General features: G+C 58.6%; 1 protein-coding gene across 1 annotated transcript in view; it reads right to left on the reverse strand.

The window, feature by feature from the left end:
* Window positions 1–351: 351 nt before the first annotated feature.
* Window positions 352–17,356, reverse strand: part of UNC5A (unc-5 netrin receptor A) — a 60,828-nt gene continuing 43,823 nt past the window's right edge. The window contains exons 2-15 of the mRNA XM_047072744.1: window positions 15,135–15,356; window positions 9,830–9,973; window positions 9,462–9,565; window positions 9,135–9,315; window positions 7,583–7,747; window positions 6,444–6,632; window positions 6,040–6,342; window positions 3,150–3,237; window positions 2,731–2,899; window positions 2,342–2,575; window positions 2,086–2,235; window positions 1,849–2,013; window positions 995–1,173; window positions 352–748 (exon numbers count right to left, since the gene is read on the reverse strand). Coding sequence (XP_046928700.1) covers window positions 583–748; window positions 995–1,173; window positions 1,849–2,013; window positions 2,086–2,235; window positions 2,342–2,575; window positions 2,731–2,899; window positions 3,150–3,237; window positions 6,040–6,342; window positions 6,444–6,632; window positions 7,583–7,747; window positions 9,135–9,315; window positions 9,462–9,565; window positions 9,830–9,973; window positions 15,135–15,356 — 2,459 coding nt within the window. The 3' untranslated portion in view covers window positions 352–582. The remainder of the gene's footprint in view (window positions 749–994; window positions 1,174–1,848; window positions 2,014–2,085; window positions 2,236–2,341; window positions 2,576–2,730; window positions 2,900–3,149; window positions 3,238–6,039; window positions 6,343–6,443; window positions 6,633–7,582; window positions 7,748–9,134; window positions 9,316–9,461; window positions 9,566–9,829; window positions 9,974–15,134; window positions 15,357–17,356) is intronic.

The raw sequence follows: 17,356 nt of genomic DNA on the forward strand, positions 1-17,356 counted from the left end.
TGTGAGATGAGAACACGAGACATGCATGGGCACATGCCCGTGCGGTGGTCGTGTGCCTGAACCCAGGGGCCGCCCCTTGTCCAGCTGTGGCCCTCAATCTAACAGGCTTGAAGCCAGGCCCCTCAGATGTGCCCCTACCTGGCAGGCACAGAAATGTTTGCATAAGGTCCAGCTCAGGCAGGAGCTCTGGGGGCCATGTCCCGAGCCCAGCGTGTGCGCGCATGCCCGTGTGTATGCGGCCTCCTGGCCAGGGGCAGGAGGAGAGGTAGCATCACACGCACATACACACACACAGATGGGCTGGGCCTGGCTTGGGCCCTAGGCACTGTCCACCCTGGGTGGGCCCCAGAGGCCAGGGCATGGTCAGAGCAGGTGGCAGTGCCAGCCTGGCCAGGCAGGCCTTGGAGGGGCAGAAGTGTAGGCAGGGTCTGAAGGGCCAGTGTTAAGGGACAGTGTCTGCCAGGAGGGGGCCTGTCCACACAGCTCCCCCTGAGCATGGGGGAAGGGCCCCGTCTGGCATCTGTCCGTCCCTGGTGGGTGCCAAAGCTGGTGAGAGTGTAGGCGTTGTAGGCCTGGCTGGCCTCAGCACTCCGCCTCTGACACCGTGAAGAGGCCAGCGTCTGGCTGGCCCAGTCCGGCTACTGCTGCAGCCAGCTGGCTGAGGTTGCCGTTGGGGAAGTGCCGCGCCTCCCACAGGTTGAGGATCATGGCTGTGGGGCTGGGCTTGGAGGCAAAGAAGCTGAGATGGCTGTGGAGGGGGTGGGGAGGGGGGACAGGAGCCAGTCAGCACCCTGCCTTACCCCAGGCTGTACCCTCCTGTCCCTCAGCCCACCCAAGGGCAGGACCTCCCCTCGACCAAGTGCACCGACCACCCTGGGTGCTGGTGGATGGGGTGCAAGGCCCACAGAGCTTCCTGTCCACCCCACCCATCCTATCCCACCAGGATGGACTGCAGGTGGCCTTTGTAGCCCCTCCTTGCCCATCTCCCACCCACCTGTCCAGGTGGAGTTTCTGCGCCAGAGTCCGCCAGTCGGCACCACGGCTACAGGGTGGGTCAAGGCTGGTAATGATCTTCTGCCGAATGAGGAAGGGGATCTTGAAGGCACTGGGGCCCACTAGGGCTGGGACCCCCCCTTCACTCTCCAGAGCCAGCAGCTCAGCAAATCTCGTGTCCTAGGGGAAGGAGGGGTGGAGGTGCCTCTTAGAACTTTCATGGCCCAGGCCCACTGCCACCTCCAGCTGGGGGAGTATCCAGACCACCTCAGAATATAGGGGCAGCATGGGCAATTTCCTGGGCACCCCTGGTGTGCCAGGGCCCTGCTCACACCAGAGTTTAGAGGGTCCCAAGCCTCAGAGGTATGGTGACCTATCCAAAGTCACACAGCCAGTAAGCAGGAGAGCTGTCTAGCCTCATTCTCCTCCTCTCTCCCCATCACTCTTCCCCAGGTCACCTCTACTGACCACTCAGAACTCACTGAACTCTTCTCACTGCCTTTGTCCTCCACACTCAGTTCCCACTGCCCCTTTTCACTCATTGCTGCCTGTCTCTTACTCATCCTTCAAGGCACTGTACAAAGTTCCTCCTCCTGGAAGCCCCAGGGCCCCCAGGTGGCTCTGTCTATCCCTCCTGCTGCTCCCACATCTTCTTCCATTTCTACCCCATGTCAGATTGTGATTGCATCTGTCTGCATCTGTCCGTCTGCATCTGCACCTCTCTCCCTGGAGACTTGGAGGAAGCTGCTAAGCAGTTTCTAGGAGGAGGTGGGCTTGGTGGCAGGGTAGGCCCAGTGAGAAGGGGGGTGGGGGTGCGGGCACATTTCAGCAGTGCTGACGCCCCCTTCTGCCCACCTTGGTGATGTTGAAGTTGATATTGAAGCTCTGCCCATCGCCTTCCACCTGCCACACCCACACCTTGCAGGCCAGATCACTGGTGCTGGGGCTGACGCGCTCCAAGGTGAAGGTGCAGTGCAGGTACTGCTGCGTGCCATTCCAGATGTGATAGAAGGGGATCTCCTGAGGAGACAGGCTGCGTCAGGCGTGCCCGGCATCGGGTGTGCCCACTCCAGGCACCCTGAGCGCCCTCACCTGGTAGCTGACGAGGAGCTTGCTCTTCCACAGGGAGCTGGGCACATCGTGGATGGACAAGCGTAGGTTGTGGTAACTGTCCTTGAAGTGAAGGACTCGAGGTTCCTGGATCAGCTGTCCTCCCAGCTGCTTCTCCAGCTGTACCACCTCCTGCGGCGCGCCCCAGGTTGTCAGCTGAGCCTGGGGCCCGGAGCACCCTCCCCACTGCCACCCCTCCCAGAGGACCTCCCTGTGGCAGGGTGGGGGCACGCGGTACCTTGAGTGCGTCGTGGGTATCATGTAGGCAGTAGACTCGGATGTTGTATTCAAGGGAGGTGCAGGCCACGGGGGCAAACAGGAGCAGCTTGAGGCGCTTGGTCGCGGCCACGCTGAGGGCCTCTCCCACCAGGGCAAAGCGGCCCAGCTGCTCGGTGAAGACATAGCAGGCGCCGGCCTCCAGCTGGCAGTAGTAGAGGTGGGAGGGTGCCTCCTCACCCAGGTGCAGCACATCCTGCAGGCAGGGCCCGATGGGTCAGCTCATGGCCAACTACAACTCTGAGGAGCAGCCAGACTGGGGAGAGGGTGGCTCGAGGGCCAGACAGGAAGCCCAGGCTCCACGCTGAGCCCCGTGCTCAGGTGGGTGGGCTCAGGGCCGTTCCTACTCACCTCCCAGCTGCCCTCACAGGACTGCTTTTTGAGGCGCAGGCTCCAGCTCTCCGGGCAGGGCTCCCCACAGTGGTCCATGGCGAGGATGACGGGCCGGGTGAGCAGGACTCCAGGGGGCCCGCAGCTAACGATGGGACTCAGCAGGGTCTGGCAGCCAGCTAGGGGCAACCTCAAGTGGGGAAATATGGGTGCGGAGGGAAAAGCATCAGTGGGCTGTCTTGGGCGTTGGCTGGGGCAGGGTAGCGGCACCCCAGGTTGGTGGCCCCAGAGCTGGGTGGAGCTTATATGGGCAGTTCTTCCTTGCCCTCCCTATGGCTATGCCAGACCAAGTCTGACAGTGGGTGGGCAAGGGGCGTCATGGTAACTGAAGGCAGAGGGCAGAACCCGCCCAGCCCCAGCAGCAGGGCCCGCGCCCACACCTCACGTCCTCCGGCTTGTGCAGCGTGAGGTAGATCTCGTAGATCTTTCCTCGGGGTATGGCATCTGGGGGGATGAGGAGGCTGATCCCTGTGACAAAGTGGGAGGAGGGCTGGGGTTTACCAGGGCTGCAAAGACACCAAACACCCCACTCTGCCAGCCTCTACCAGAGCCTCCCTTTGAGAACTGACCGGTGTCAGCCTGGCCTAGGGGACAGAGGTGCCACAGGCACTGCCAGGCTGTCCATGAGTCCTAGTGGCCCCAAGAGACGCTGAGAGAACAAAGGTGGGACAAGCATGCTTAGTTAGCCTGGGCACAGAAAACTCTGGAACAAAATGTGTCAGGTATGCTATACCTACCTGACCCATCACCCAAAAGGCACTGGGTGGGACCAGGGCACTCCCTGCTTAAAACCTTCCCTGCCTCCAGTATAAGGTCCAGCTCCCTGACCTGGCATTTAAGACCCTTCACCTATGACCCCAATTGCCTTTCCAGCAGCTTCTTCAGCACAGCCTGTGCCATATACTTGGCCATTCTGGAGCCACTTTCCTGAGCACTCCTCTGCCTAGATGCCCTGCCCTCCTGCTCTGCTCAAGCTTTCCTCCTCTCCATCGGCCCTGGCCATCTTTGGGGATAGCCATTCTCGGCCACCATGACTTTGCTCCTCATTTGGCAGTGGCCCCTACAGATGGGGCTGGGGCCTTTAACAACTTGGGTCCTTAGGTAGCCTTCCCTGGTTTGGGAGCCTTTGCACACACATCCTTCTGTCTGGCTGATTCACTTCCATAGCAGGGTCTTGCTGGGCAGCATCAAAAGTGCCTGCTCAGTGAGGAGTGGTTCCAGGGGAGGCACAATGGGACAGGAGCTGCAGAGTTCCTCTGGGGGATGGCAAAGGGTGGTCCTACTTCACCTTCCTGTTCTTTTAGGGCAGGGAGTCCCTACATCAGAAGGGGCTTCAGAGGCTAGTGACCAGGGAAGAGAAGGAATTCTACGACTTTATCCCACCAAGTCCAAAAGCTTACATTTATGCTCCGAGTGGGTAACTCTGAGATGGGCTACTTGGAATATCACTACTTCCCAGAAACTGAAGCCCAGGAGATGGCATATTTACAGCTACTGCTCCCTTCATCAGCTCTGTGCTGCCTCCTGCTACTGGCTGCCAGTGTTGGTGGCAGTTCCAGAGATCCACATATGAATGCTCTCTGTGGCAGAGGTATACACACTTGCACACTCATTCAATGAATGCTAATGTTGAGTACTTGAGGCAGTGAGGGAAAACCATGGGCCCTGCTCTCATGAGGCGTCAGCCCCGTGGGTAGAAACACAAGTGGATGGTGGTTAAGGGTGCTAGGGGAGAGCAGGGAGGAGCAGCAGCCCCCCTGCCCCAGGGGAAATGAGAGGCTGATGGTCACTGAGTGCCCACTGTGCCTATCCTAAGAGCTTGACATGGACCATCTCACCTCATCATCCTAGCAGCCCCGTGAGGAGGACATGAGGCACAGAGAGGGAGAGCTGCCAGGCCAAGACCTGAATGAGAAGTAGCAGATGAGTCAGTGAATGGGGGCAGAGGGATCTGTGTGTGCAAAGGGCAGCATGGTGTGCTTGGAGTTCTGAGAGCCCACCATGACTGCCACATGCAGGAAAAGAGTGCATAGGAGGGTAGGGGCCACTGTAGCTGGCTGGCAGGGGACAGTACACTGTGGCTGTGTCATGTGGGCTTTGTGGGGGGCACTGTGAAGCCCCCAAAGCAGTTGGAGAAGGGGAGGGACATGATTAAGTCTGGTGTCATTGGGTGAATGCTTGAGGTAGGTGTGGTGGCCTGAGCCCGAAAAGGCAGTAGGGAGGAGAGCCAGGAGGACGCAGAAACATTTGAGGAGGAAGAATGATGGAATTGTTGTGTGACTGACTAAAGCTGTTGTGGAGGTGAGGGGGGACAAGTGAAAAAGACCAGGAAGTCACGGTGACCTCCAGTTTCTGGCTTGAGCCACTTGACTTTGCTGTCCCTGAGGTGGGGAAAGCCAGGAAGCAGGAAGTTCTGGGGGAGGGTGGGAGACAGTGCTGTTTTAGGCATCAGGAATCTGAGGTGCTGTGAGACATCCAGATGGAGCTGCCCAGGAGGCAGCTGGGTGTATGATTCTGTCGCCCAGGAGAAATGTGGCTGGGGCTGGAGGAGTGGGAGTGATCTGCACAGACATGGCGATTAAAGCCATGGAGTAGGCGCAACTGCTCGGCGAGAGGGTGCCAGGAGGGAGCTCTCAGGAACACCTACATTCAGGGAACAGGCACCAGGAGCAGCTGGAGAGGGGCAAGAAAATCAGGGGCATGTGGGGTCATCTCAGCTGAGGGGATAGAAAATTTCAAGGTGGGAACATCAGAGGCTGCTGTGCTTCCTCAAAAGGTCTTCAGTAGAGATTACTGAAAATCTTTAAAAAAGGATGACTATGGAAGGGATCTGTGGATTCTCTATCAAGAGGGGTTTCCGCGAGGTGGTGGGTGGGGGATGCCATGTTCAGGTGTTTGTGGTCTGCCATCTCTCCACTAGTTTGCCAGCTCCTTGGGGCTGGCACCTGTCCTACCTCTGGGCCCAGGGTCCAACGTAGAGTCCAGCACACACAGGCTGGCTGACTGTGGAAATGAATGGACAGAAGTCCTGTCCCTTAGGTAACAGAAGGGAGACACTCAGGCCATGGCCTCAGTGTCAGCCCTACTGCCAGCCACGACTGGATCCTCTCCAAAACTCTATCCCCTTTCCTTGCTGGCCTGGCTCAGCACTTGGGATGAGGCTGAGCAGCACAGGAAGAACATCAGAGCTGTCCCATCCTCCTCCAGGAGAGACACAAAGGCTAGTCTTGCCTTTTAGAGTTCCCCGGGGCACTCTGGGGTCCTTCCCACCTGTATTAGGGATCATCAGCCGTCCCCCGAGGAAGTTGAAGGTCCCGTAGGTCATGTTGCTGGTGCCGCGGGGCAGGGAGCGGAAGTAGTTCTGGGTAGAGAGGCGGGAGACGAAGTCCTCGGCCTCAGAGGTGGGTGAGCTGTGGTGCAGCGTGTGGCGCCCACCACCCAGCGGGCTGAGCAGGTGCCCATTGGCGAGCTGGAACTTGGGGCTTGGCCCGTCCTGCCGGGGACACAGACTGCCCTGGCAGGTGGTGGTGGTGGTGCTGAGGTCTGGCTGGATGGTGAGCAGGTGGGGATTGTCTGCAAGGGTAAAGACAGACTCAGTGAGTGGCACTGAGGTGATCTCTTGGGCAGCTCTTGGTGTGGGGGCCCGGCAGGAGTAGGGGCGAGGGGCACCCCACCTGCTTTGCTGGGCTTGATGCTGACAGGCTGGAAGCCTGAGGTGAGTATGGACGAGTCAGCCACATCTGAGTCTAGCCCTTCCTTCTTGCGGCAATAAACAAGGATGAGGACGAGCAGCAGCAGGAGGAGGCACACAGCCACAGCAATTAGGCCCACGTAGAGGGCCACGTCCTCGGGCCCGGAAGCAGCTGCGGGAAAGAGCGTGGCCTTGGGAGGGGCAGGGTGCAGCAGGCCGGGAAGGAGAGGTCAGTGGTCTACACCCCAGGAGGATGAGGCGCTCACTCCTTGGGCATCAGCACTAGCGGGGCTGGGGATACGGGTGGCAGGGAGCATGGAGTCAGCATGTGTGCATTTCAGTCTGCATCTGCCTGCCACCACCATGCTCTGTCACTCTGGGCAAATCACATCTCTCACTGCTCCATTCGGTCTGAGGTTGCTGCTACTGAAGGATGGAGGAGGGGAAAAGATACTTCCCTGGACAGCCCCAATGGGCTGCTGGGCTGAACGGAAGCTCCTGGGATCCCCGAAGTAGGGGATCTGCTTCTTGGGAGGGGGGGGGGCGGTCTGCCAGTCTGGTTCCTAGCCATGTCCCTGGGCCAGAAGCAGTGGTGCTGGGGCTCTTCTTCTTGTCTGCCTCCCCAGGCCTGAGGCAGGGCTGGGGAGGGGGTGATTGACTGCCTGGAGGAAGCTTATATTGATTTTAGAAGGGCTTTGCATAATAGAAGAAATGTCCATCAGAAAGGAATTGACACAGATAATTAGGTTTTTAATTGAAAGAATGGGGGAGGGTGTGTTCTAGAGAAAAAAATCCAACAGAGATCTTTAATTGTTAGTTATGGTCTTGTAATTAACAGGCCTCACAAGCCTGGTGTCCCCAAAGGACTTCTGTGTGCACTTGGGGAACCATGTGGAGGTGAAGCTGCAGGAGAGGAGGGGGATCCAGGGGCATGGTGTACATGGTAAAGGTTCACACGTATGCATGTTTCATGAGAGGTGAGAGAGGTATTAGGGTGTGTTAGGGATGGGGAGTTCCCGAGGGTCCTAAACTTTGGAGAAGGGGATACAGCCTGTGGCAGGGGGGCTGATCAGGGCCAATCCTGGCAAACTCAAGAGGACTCCTGGGGCAGAGAGGACTCACTGTGCACGCAGAGGTCGCTGGTACAATTTCGGGTGTCCAGGTCAGCGCCCGGGCACTCCTCGCCTCCATTGCGGGGAGCTGGGTCAGAACACTCACGACTCCGCCAGTGGGTGCAGTCGAGCCCACAAGCCGACCACTTGCTCCACGGGCTCCAGCTGCCATCGACTAGATGAGAGACAGACACGAACACAGAGGAGATGGTGCAGTTAGCCTGGGCAGCCAGCCTGGGCAGTTTGCCAGTGCGGCCCTGCTGGGCATCCAGACCTAGGTGCGATGCTGTGGTAAGGAGCACACCCTCTGGTGTCCAGCTGGCCTGGATGACGCATGCTAATGACAGGAGGCACGATGATGCCGGGCCTGCTTTGCTCTATCCACACTATGGGGCCGTCCTGGCCCTGGGGCAGCAAGGGTACTTGGTCCCACGATGACCCTCTGATTCCAGGCATAGGTGGTCTGTAGCCTCAGGCGGTGCCCTGCCCCTGCCCCACACTGTCTGTACCTGTCCTGATCGTACCTCAGCCTCTGTGACTCAGCCCCTCTGCCAAGGCCTAGCCTGGACACAGACCAAGCCCTGCTTCCGATCACACTAAACCCCATCCCAGCCTTGGACTGAGCCTGGCCTTGCGTGTGGGCGGGTGGGATGGAGCCATGGGGGGCAGGCTGGTGGGCACAATGGAGCCAGGGCACGGAGATGGCGTGGTGAGGAGCGATGCGGGAGGTGGCGGCCGCTGGTACCTGGGCACAGGGTGGCGCAGGCTGTTTTCTGGACATTCTGCCCCTCACAGAAGGCACCCCCGTTGAGAGGCGCCGGGTTGGTGCAGCTCCGGCTCCGTTTCTGCCAGCCGCGCCCACAGCTGGCGCTGCAGACGGACCACTCGGTCCACGTCGACCACCCACCGTTCACTGGCCGGACAGAGAAGGACTGGGGTCAGGGAGCGGGGGGGGCTTCCTCAGACACGCTGGCCCAGGGGCCAGGGCAGGAGGGCAGAGGGGCTGTGAGCTGGAAATGGGCGGACTGTGGCTGTGCTGGTGAAGAAGCCCTGGAGGGGAGCCCATGCTTGTGCTCACCGGCCCCCAGGGCCTGGCAGTATCCTCTCCACAGCCCCTTCTCCCAGCAGGTTCTGCAAGCACTCAGGGCAGCCAGCCCTGGCCCAGTCTTTCATGCAGGCAACTCCTGCACCCGCCCCTTCTGCCTGCTCCTAGGGTGCCTGGAACATTGTACTTCCCATACCTGGGACACAGGAGCATGGGCTGTAGTCTGTCACTTTTTCTAGACTCCCATCCTGTGCCCTCATCTCCATCTGCACGATGTCCCTGGCCCACAGGTAAGCCAAGGGATGGTCCAGCCACAGAGGACTACCACCTGTCCCACAACTCTGCCCAGGCATGCCCCTCGGCTCCCAGACAGCCACAGCAAGCCCTCTCCCTGTCCTTCCCAGTGAGGCCATGGCCTGGTCCACTGGGCCCTGGCTCCATGGGGAGCCACCAACATGTCGTCACCCCATATCCCTATGCCCGGGAGCCCCTCTGCCCCACCAGCGCTGGGGCCCACCGTAGACGATGACAGCAGCCGAGGCGCTGCGGCGACGCGCTACGATGTTCTTGGCCACGCAGGTGTAGTTGGCCGTGTCGGCCAGGCGGGCCTGTCGCACCACCAGGCTGTGCTCCCTTGTGATGTACACATTGGGGTCCAGGGACGGGTCCACCAGGTCCTCGTTCCGGAGCCACTCCACCTGGGGGAGGGAGCCACGCCACTGCACTGCCCGCCCATGCTGGCCCTACCTGGAGCGAGAGCAACCCCTGGGGGCGTCAGGGCAGGCAGGACCTGAGACCTGGGAGCCCTACCCACCTGCGGAGCGGGCACCAGAGCCCCTCTCACCTCAGCCGGGGGGATGCCCTCTGGTGGGCGGCAGGGTAGCACGATGCCCTGCTCCAGGGACACCTCCTTGGCCAGCGGCTCCTGCTCGAAGTTCTTGCGCAAATCTGGGAGAAGAACAAGAGTGTCCTCCAGCCTGAGTGCCTCATGACAGCTTCACCTGGCTGGCCCTGTACCCTGGTCCCGCAGGGGCTGTGGCACGTGGCAGGAGAAAGTGCCAAGTGACCAGGGGGAACATGGGGGTGGCTGGGCCGTGTGCAGAGGCAATTTCTCCACCCATCAAGGCAGGCCCTGAGGTTTTTCTGACCAGACTCTTCCCCCTAGTGATACCCTCTGGCCACCCCTGACCAAGGGCTAGGCTCTGGACTCACAGGCAATGCGGATGTAGGCCTTCTGACTCTTGGTGGTGCCCGAGGAGCTCCACGCCACACACTGGCACCAGTACTCCTCCAGCCCAAACACCTTTTCCACCTGCTGCCTCGAGACATTGATGCGGACCTCCATGGCGGGCAGCCCTGGGGGGCAGGAGAGGTGGGTAGCCAGGGTCCTAGTCATGCCAAGCCTCACACGGTTCTTGCTGTCCAGATGTGTGGGGTCCCTACACCACCATGGCCACTCTGCTCAGAAGGAGCAGCCTGGAGGGAACTCTGGGGGAGCCCCAGGGGGTACTCTATTTATATCTCCTGAAAGCCAGGAGCCAGTCCTTAGCTCCTCCATTCATTATACTTTTTTACCCCAGGCCTGTCTCCCTGGAGTCACAGAAATGTCTCTAAATGGGCTTCCTGTTGTTTCAGAGACAACAGCACAGAGGAGCTTTGGGCTACAGGGGCTGGCCTTCAAGGACCCAAGGCAGAAAGGGTGAGGTAGATAGGAGAGCCCTGGGGCTTTTGTGTATTTAAAAAAAAAAAAAAAAAAGGTGAAGAAGGATCTGGTTCACCTCCCTGGGGTTAGCAGGTAGATCCTGACATGTGATAATATAGTAACAGCTATTAACAATATAATTACAGCGATTATGTAGTATGATAATAGACCCCTGGGGCTTAGCCAGGGTTTCCCACATGCTAGCTTATTTTCTTCAATCTACTCCCTTGGTCGGCATTGCTCCCACTCCATGGATAAGGAAACAGAGGCTTAGAGAGGCAGTGACTTGCCCATCTCAAGAGAGAAACGCTGGTGAGGGTGAGTGGGCAGTCTGCAAAGGTGAAGCTGGCTAGTGATGAGTATCTGGGACCCTCTCTGCCCCAACTGGGCTGGGCTGAAGAGACCCCTCTCAAAGACAGACTCAGCCCCCCTGTCCTCTGCCACACCTGGGCGCCCCAGAGCGGGGGGCCAGATCCTCTGAGGACCCAGAAGGGATGGAATGCCTGCCGTCCTTTGGGCCCCTGGCCCTTGGCCAAAACCAGTGTCCCCAGGAGTGAAAAAAGACTGTTTCCAATTTCTCCTCCTCCTGACCCCAATTTCCCTCGGGTCATTGGCTTATCAGAAAGAGGGAGAGAGGCCGGGCAACCAACGTGTTTCCATTGTTAACAGAGAAATTCAATTAGGGCTGCATTGCAGGGAGAGCAGCAGCCCAGCTGAGCAGACAGGCTGGGAGGCTGTTTTCCCCCTTAATTTCTCTAACATGTCTTTCTCTGACCTCTGCCCACACCCCTCCTCATGAGTCTCTCCAGCTCCCACACTGGGCCTCCAGATTTTTCTCACTTGCCCCTGCCCCTAGCAAGTTCTCACAGGAGACCTCTGGCCAAGGTCATCATGGCTGAGCTCCCGCTGTTCTGGGCACTGCCTGGCACCCCTTCTCTCTAAGGCGAAGGATGTGTGCATTCTCTGGGGGTAGGGTGAGGCTGAGAACTGGGGGTCCCTCATAGGGTGTGTGTATAGTAGAAGGACCCTGGGCTCCAGCTACCTGTCAAGCACACTGGAGTCTTGGGGCATCTGAGAAGGAGCTGTGCATACACTTGGGGGTGGAGACAGGGCCTTCCTGCTCTAAGCTTCGGGGGTTAATGGTGAGAGACTTCCAGGACATTCTGAACTGGGTACATTTCCTGAGTGGACAGGTCTATGGATGGATGGACTGTTCCATCCCCCATGGTGGTGGTGGGAGCTCAGGAAACTCAGTCTGGGGAGAACGGCACTAAATTTAAGCACTCCTATTTCTTTCTCCCCATCTCCTCCCCTCTCTGTCCTGCCACTGCCACCCCCTCATCTCCTTCCTGCTGCCATGAAGGAGGGCCAAGTTTGTCCACGATGTCCCAGATCCAGGCAGTGGCCTCAAGCACCACATGCTCCAGGAAGCTGGTGGACCTAGGGGGAGATCCAGACCCAGACCCTGTCCTGCTGGTCCTGGATGTGAAGACAGTGCCTTCCTCCCTGCAGGTCACCAAGCAGATGCCAGGAGAGAAAGGATGCATGGTCCCTGCTGGCCCCAGAGTGTGTGGGGTGTGAGTGGGTGTGTGAATGCTGTGGGCACATGGGGAGGCCCCAGTGTGGGTGTGCTGAGTATTTTTGGGAGGTGGAGGGTTAGCGGGGTGGGGTTGGGGCTCTGAGGCCAAGTTTGGGCTTAGGTTCTCATGTTCTCGCCAATCTGCTTCTAATAACCAGCTTGTTTAACGCACAATGCTTGGCTTCACAGATCTGGGGCTTTTATAGCATCAGCAGGTTTGGGTTTGAGGGTTTTCAGGCTTGGTCTCTCCTCCTGGCTTTCTGGATGGGAACTGGGGACAAGTCAGGGGAAGACAGGGGTGCTGTCTCCTGAGGTGTCCACCCAGCTACCCACACAGGAATGGGTGGGGCTAAGGATCTGTGCTGACCTATGACTCTACCATACCTGCCTGACCACAGAACATTCCTGGGGCAGGGTCTTTGGTCTCTGTGTCTGCATGACACCATTGCCCACTGCAGTGACATCTGTTTGTGAGCTTATCTCTTCTCAAAGCACTCAATCACTCTGGGTTGAAAAATCAACAAGATCAATACAAATTTGGATATGCTGGCCATGGGAGGCTTGAGTATGGATGCTCAGGGCAGGAGAGGGCCCCAGTGATTATGGGCAAATACGTCCCCATGAGCTCTGCTCTCTGCCTGGTTTGAAGGGAGCAAGACCAGAGCAGACTCTTGGGGACTCTGGGGTGGAGGCTCTTGGCATGTGTGACCCAGCCTATGACTGCTATGCAGGCATTAACTTGGGTCTCAGCCAAGCCATGGATTCCAGAATTCCTGATGGTAGGAGACAAGGAGGGGTGTGTGGGGACACCTGGAAGGAGAGGCTGGGAGCAGCAGGAGGCTGGCCTAGAGCCTTCTAAGGAGTTCTAGACAGGCCCTGAACGATGCAGGAAGGCAGGTCTCCGACTGTAGCTTCCTCCTCCTCCTCATCTGTCCTTTCCCTGGGGGATCTGCCACAGCAGTGGGAGGACTCAAAATGGTGCTGGGCCCTGGGTGGGGAGTAGGGAGAGAGGAAAGGCCTGGAGCCGGGCTCACACAGGGTGCATGAGATCTCATGGCTTACCCCACCAACCTACCAGCCCCCCTACCCCATTTTACAGATGAGGAAACTGAGGCCCAGTGAGGGGAGGCAGACACTGCCACCAGGTCCTAAAGCTGCAGGGCCAGGGAGGTTTCTGGTACCTCTGCTGGGGTCTGAAGGTGGGGGATCATCTTGGGGGCTAACCTAGGCCTGGCACAGTGCAGGTCCTCAGTTAACCTCTGAGGACTGCAAGAAAAACAGCTGCAGGCAGCAGCTGTGTGGAGGCCAGGGCACTGCAGAGCTCAAGGGCCTGGGCAGGAATCACTGACTGGGGAGCTGATGCTTGGTGGGAAGGAGACCAGCCCCTGCTGAGTCTTGTAGGGGAAAGTCGGGTGTGGCTTCTAGGGACCAGAATGCTTGTTTGGAGCCCTTTTGGGGCCCTGGATGAGTCAGAGCCATCTGTAACATGACAGGTTGGTTCTGAGGACTAAATCACCCTCTGCCAAAACTCAGGGCTCATTTGCTCACATCCCCATTATTGTGAGAGCTTCCAAGTTCTCCTAGGCAGGGCCCCTTCCTTTAGTCTCCCTCTTCCCAGCACCAACTTTCCACAGAGTTCTAGTGCAGTCACAACCCTATGTTCTGCTGCCTGCCCCCCAGGCCCACTCTTTCTGCCCATACCGGGGTCTCCGCAGGCCGGCTACCATTTCTGCATTTGCACCTTCTGGTCCTTTGGCCTCGGAAATGCTTGTTCCAGGAGGTTTTAAGATTCATGCTTAGAAAGTATCCTCTGGAATCTTCTCTGGAATACCCAGACCCTCCTGCCTGGTGGCATGGGCCACCCCTCTAGGTCTGGGGTCTCTTGCCTGCCTTGACATCTGTGTGAGTTGTCCTGGGCATGGCCTGCCTGTCTTCGTCTGCACTGCTGCTCTGGCCTCACTCTGGTGGCTGTACCCCCACAGGATGCGTGCTATGTCTCGGGACTCAACCTGAGGGGCTCCTCATGTGTGGGGGCTTCACAAAGTGCCAAGGTGAAGGAAGAGGAAATGGACTTATTTGGGGTCCAAACAGTGAGGAGGAGGAGAGGCTATAGTCAGCTCCACTAGGCCTGCTCTTGGAGAGTGCTGGACCCCAAACAAAGGCTCTCTGCCCAATCCCCACTGGCTGCCTGCTGCCTAAGGCAGGGAATGGGGTGTCCCACAGAAAGGGCACTTCTTGTGTCTGCCCTCTGTCTCTGGAACCCCTCCCTCCATGTCTCAGCTCAGTCTCACTGGTTCCCTCTCCTTAGCGTCTCTGCGTCTGCCCCTTCCATCAGCACCCCAACCCCCATGGGCCCCAAGTGTCACTCATAGCTCTGGCCACCTCACTTGGCATTCTGAAATCCCACAGGACTGTGACCTCACTCCAGAGCCCGAGATGTGAGTCTCCCAGATGGTACCACTGTTACCTATGCACACCTCATACCCTCCCTCCTGACCCTGACCAGTATGCCCACCTCTCTGACCCAAAGCCTTTGCTCCTGCTGAGCCCCTTTCCTAGAATGCTGTTCCCCTGTTCTTTCCCTGACCAGCTCTCATAACCCTTTTGTTTCCATGTCACCTCCCCTGAGAAGCCTCAGTCATGCTTTCCTCTTGCTGCCATAGCCCCCAGAACTCACTGAGAGGTCCCCATGCTGCCCACCTCTCTGCAGGGGCCGGGGCTCTCTGTAGGTGGTGGCTGTGTCCCCAGCATGAAAGTGGGGGCTCAGGGAATGTGTGAAGAATGAATGGGGGCACAGAGATCAGAGTGTCACGTCCTCATTATCTGGGACCTACTCCCTCCAAACTCTCTTTGCTGGCACTTCTCGCCAGGCTGCCCGTGGCCCAGACCAGGCTCAGATGCAGTGGTGGGCATCTGCCTCTCCAACCATAGCCTCCTGGGGCATTTGTAGGGGGCTTCCCTTTTACTCACTAACCCACTTCCCAGGTGGTGAGTTCTGGTGAGGGTGGGGTCTCCTGGAGAAGGCCTCGGTGTATATATAGGGGGTGTGAGGTATGGGAATCCTGCCTCTTCTGGGGGCTTGGGGTGGTGGCCAGAGTTGGTTATATCCTGTCCTCCTGCTCACAGGTGTGCAGCCAGGGGTAACTGCAAGCCCCATTCTGGGCCTCCATTTTTTCCCAGGCTGAGACTCGCTTCCCCGTTAACTGGCCCTGCCTGGCCCCCCAGCCTGGCCTCACCGCTGCTGTCGTCCGTGCTGCGCTCTATCACATGGTCCACCTGGCGTACCCACTCCCCATTGCACTTGAAGAAGATCTGCGTGGCAGGCATGGCCTTGCACACCAGCAGCACCGGCTTGTTCTTGACGATGTATACATCCTCGGGCTCCACCAGGAAGTGAGGAAGCAGGTCTGGGTTGGCGCCGGGTACTGGGTTGGCCACCGTGGCACTCTGTTGGGCACCTGCAGCAGGGGCAAAGAGGGAAGGTGAGCCGGGGCCAGCCTTTCAGGGCCCTTGGGGGCTACGTGCCCATATAGGTGCTGAGGCTGGGCCATGGGAAGGCAGCGGGTGTGGCTGATGGGAGGAGAGTGAGGCCAGGCTGCCACTTCCAGCCCAGCAATCTAGGCTACCGAATGCTCCCCTGAGCCTCAGCGTCCCCTCTGTAAAATGGGGGAATCCCACCCACTTCTGAAGACTATAGAGAGATGAAATGAGACAAGGGCAGAAGTCCCAGCCCTTAGGATGCCCTCCACACAGAGCAGCAGTTAGGGCTCATTATTACTCTGGTAGAAGTTCAGGGATCTGGTGAGGCAGCCCACCACCCTCGGAGGTCCAGAGAAAGCCAGAGGGACGGAGAGGACCCTGGCAGAGCAGGTGGGCAGCCCAGGGTGGGGGAGGGCAGGGTCCCTTCCTCTCTTGCCCCGGCTGCCTCCAGGGCCACTTCTGGGCTCATCTCCATTCTGGTAAGTAGGAGGTGCTCAGAAAATAGCATGTGAATGAAGGAGGGGAGGGGGCAGCTATGAGGGGAGACATGGCGGAGGGGGCTGGTGCTGGTGCTGGTGGCAGTGCGACAGGAGAGGCCCCAGGGTGGGGGGAGAGCCTGGACTGCTGGCTGGGCCCAGGCAGGGTGGGAGCCAGGAGAGTGTGTCTGGGAGCCTGAGGGGCCTACGCCATGTCCCACCCCTTCAAGGAGACCTGAATCTGGGCTTCCTTCTAATTTTAACTGAAAACCACAACCATCCCACAAGTCATTTGTTGCTAATTACACAGGTAATTGGCTCTGAGGCTTTGGTGGAGGTAACCTCCCCACCCCTCCCCCCGCCCTCTGCCAGGCAGTCTGACGGTCTGTTGGGCCAGCAGGACCCTGGGAGGGTGGAGAAGGGTGAATTGGGAGGCAGTGGGAGGATGGAGTGGGGGTGCCCTCCGCCTCCAGCCAGGTGTCCGCCAAATAGGCCCTCAACAGCCTGGTTTCCCTCAGGGCTACTATGATTTCCCCCACAAGCCACTCTGACAACCAACAGTGGCCTCTGGCCATAAAGAGGGAAGAACATGGGCTTCAGAGACCAGCTCTGCTCCTTGCTAGAGGTGACCTTGGGTGAGATAGCCATTTTGTCATCTGTGACACTGAGGTCCTGTCTGCCTCTCGGGAGAGTCTGGAAGGGCCTCAGGTGGTCTACCTCTTGGGTTCTCTACTGTCTAGTCTACCCTTTTGGAGAGCACTCCAAAACTCACAAAGGGCTTCTAACACAAGGAGGCCTGGCTCCTTGGGCCTTGATCCTTCTCTGCCCAGAGGGCATCCAGTGCCCTTTCTCTGCTGTTTAGCACAAGGTCCCTCTCTTTCCAAGGTGGGAGTCTGCCCTCCACCCCAAGATTGATTTTGGGGAGGGGATCCACGCCTGGTCCTGTAGGTGTCCTGGGCCAGCTCAGGTGAGCTGCCCCAGGTGAGAATGCCCGTTGAGAGGCTGAAGCCTGGTGTGACTTCTTCAGGCATGCCAGCCCACTCTCAGCCTGTCTCCCTGCCTGCCAGATGGGTCATGCCATTCCTAGGCTGTTGTGAGAATGAAATGAGAAAAGGCACTCATAGCAATGTCTTCGTGGTTGAAGGCTGATGAGGAAACTGAGGCACAGAGCCTCAGATGCCTTGCCCTCAGGATGGGGGCGGGGAGTCATGCCCTTGTGTGGGAGGGACACAGGGAGGTGGAGGGCATTGCTGGCTCAGCAAGACAGCATCTGCCGCAGGGCCATCATCTGCCACCTCCCCCTCAAGACCATGGCCTCTCCTCAGCTTATCTCTTCCTGTTGTGAACTCTTTTTGGAAGCCGCCCTTGCACTTCCCTGTACAAGCTCCAAGATGAAGGCCGACCTGCCTCGGAACCACACTTGCAGCGAGGAAAACAAAGCTCACCTTTCCCCATCCTGCCCCATCCTGCAACACCTCCTCGGGGCTCTGCCAGTGCCCTCT

The sequence above is a fragment of the Lynx rufus genome, unplaced genomic scaffold (assembly GCF_022079265.1).
Source record: "Lynx rufus isolate CCGP_SWC_20201006 ecotype Redwood Valley unplaced genomic scaffold, mLynRuf1.p SCAF_1, whole genome shotgun sequence".
NCBI lineage: Eukaryota > Metazoa > Chordata > Mammalia > Carnivora > Felidae > Lynx > Lynx rufus.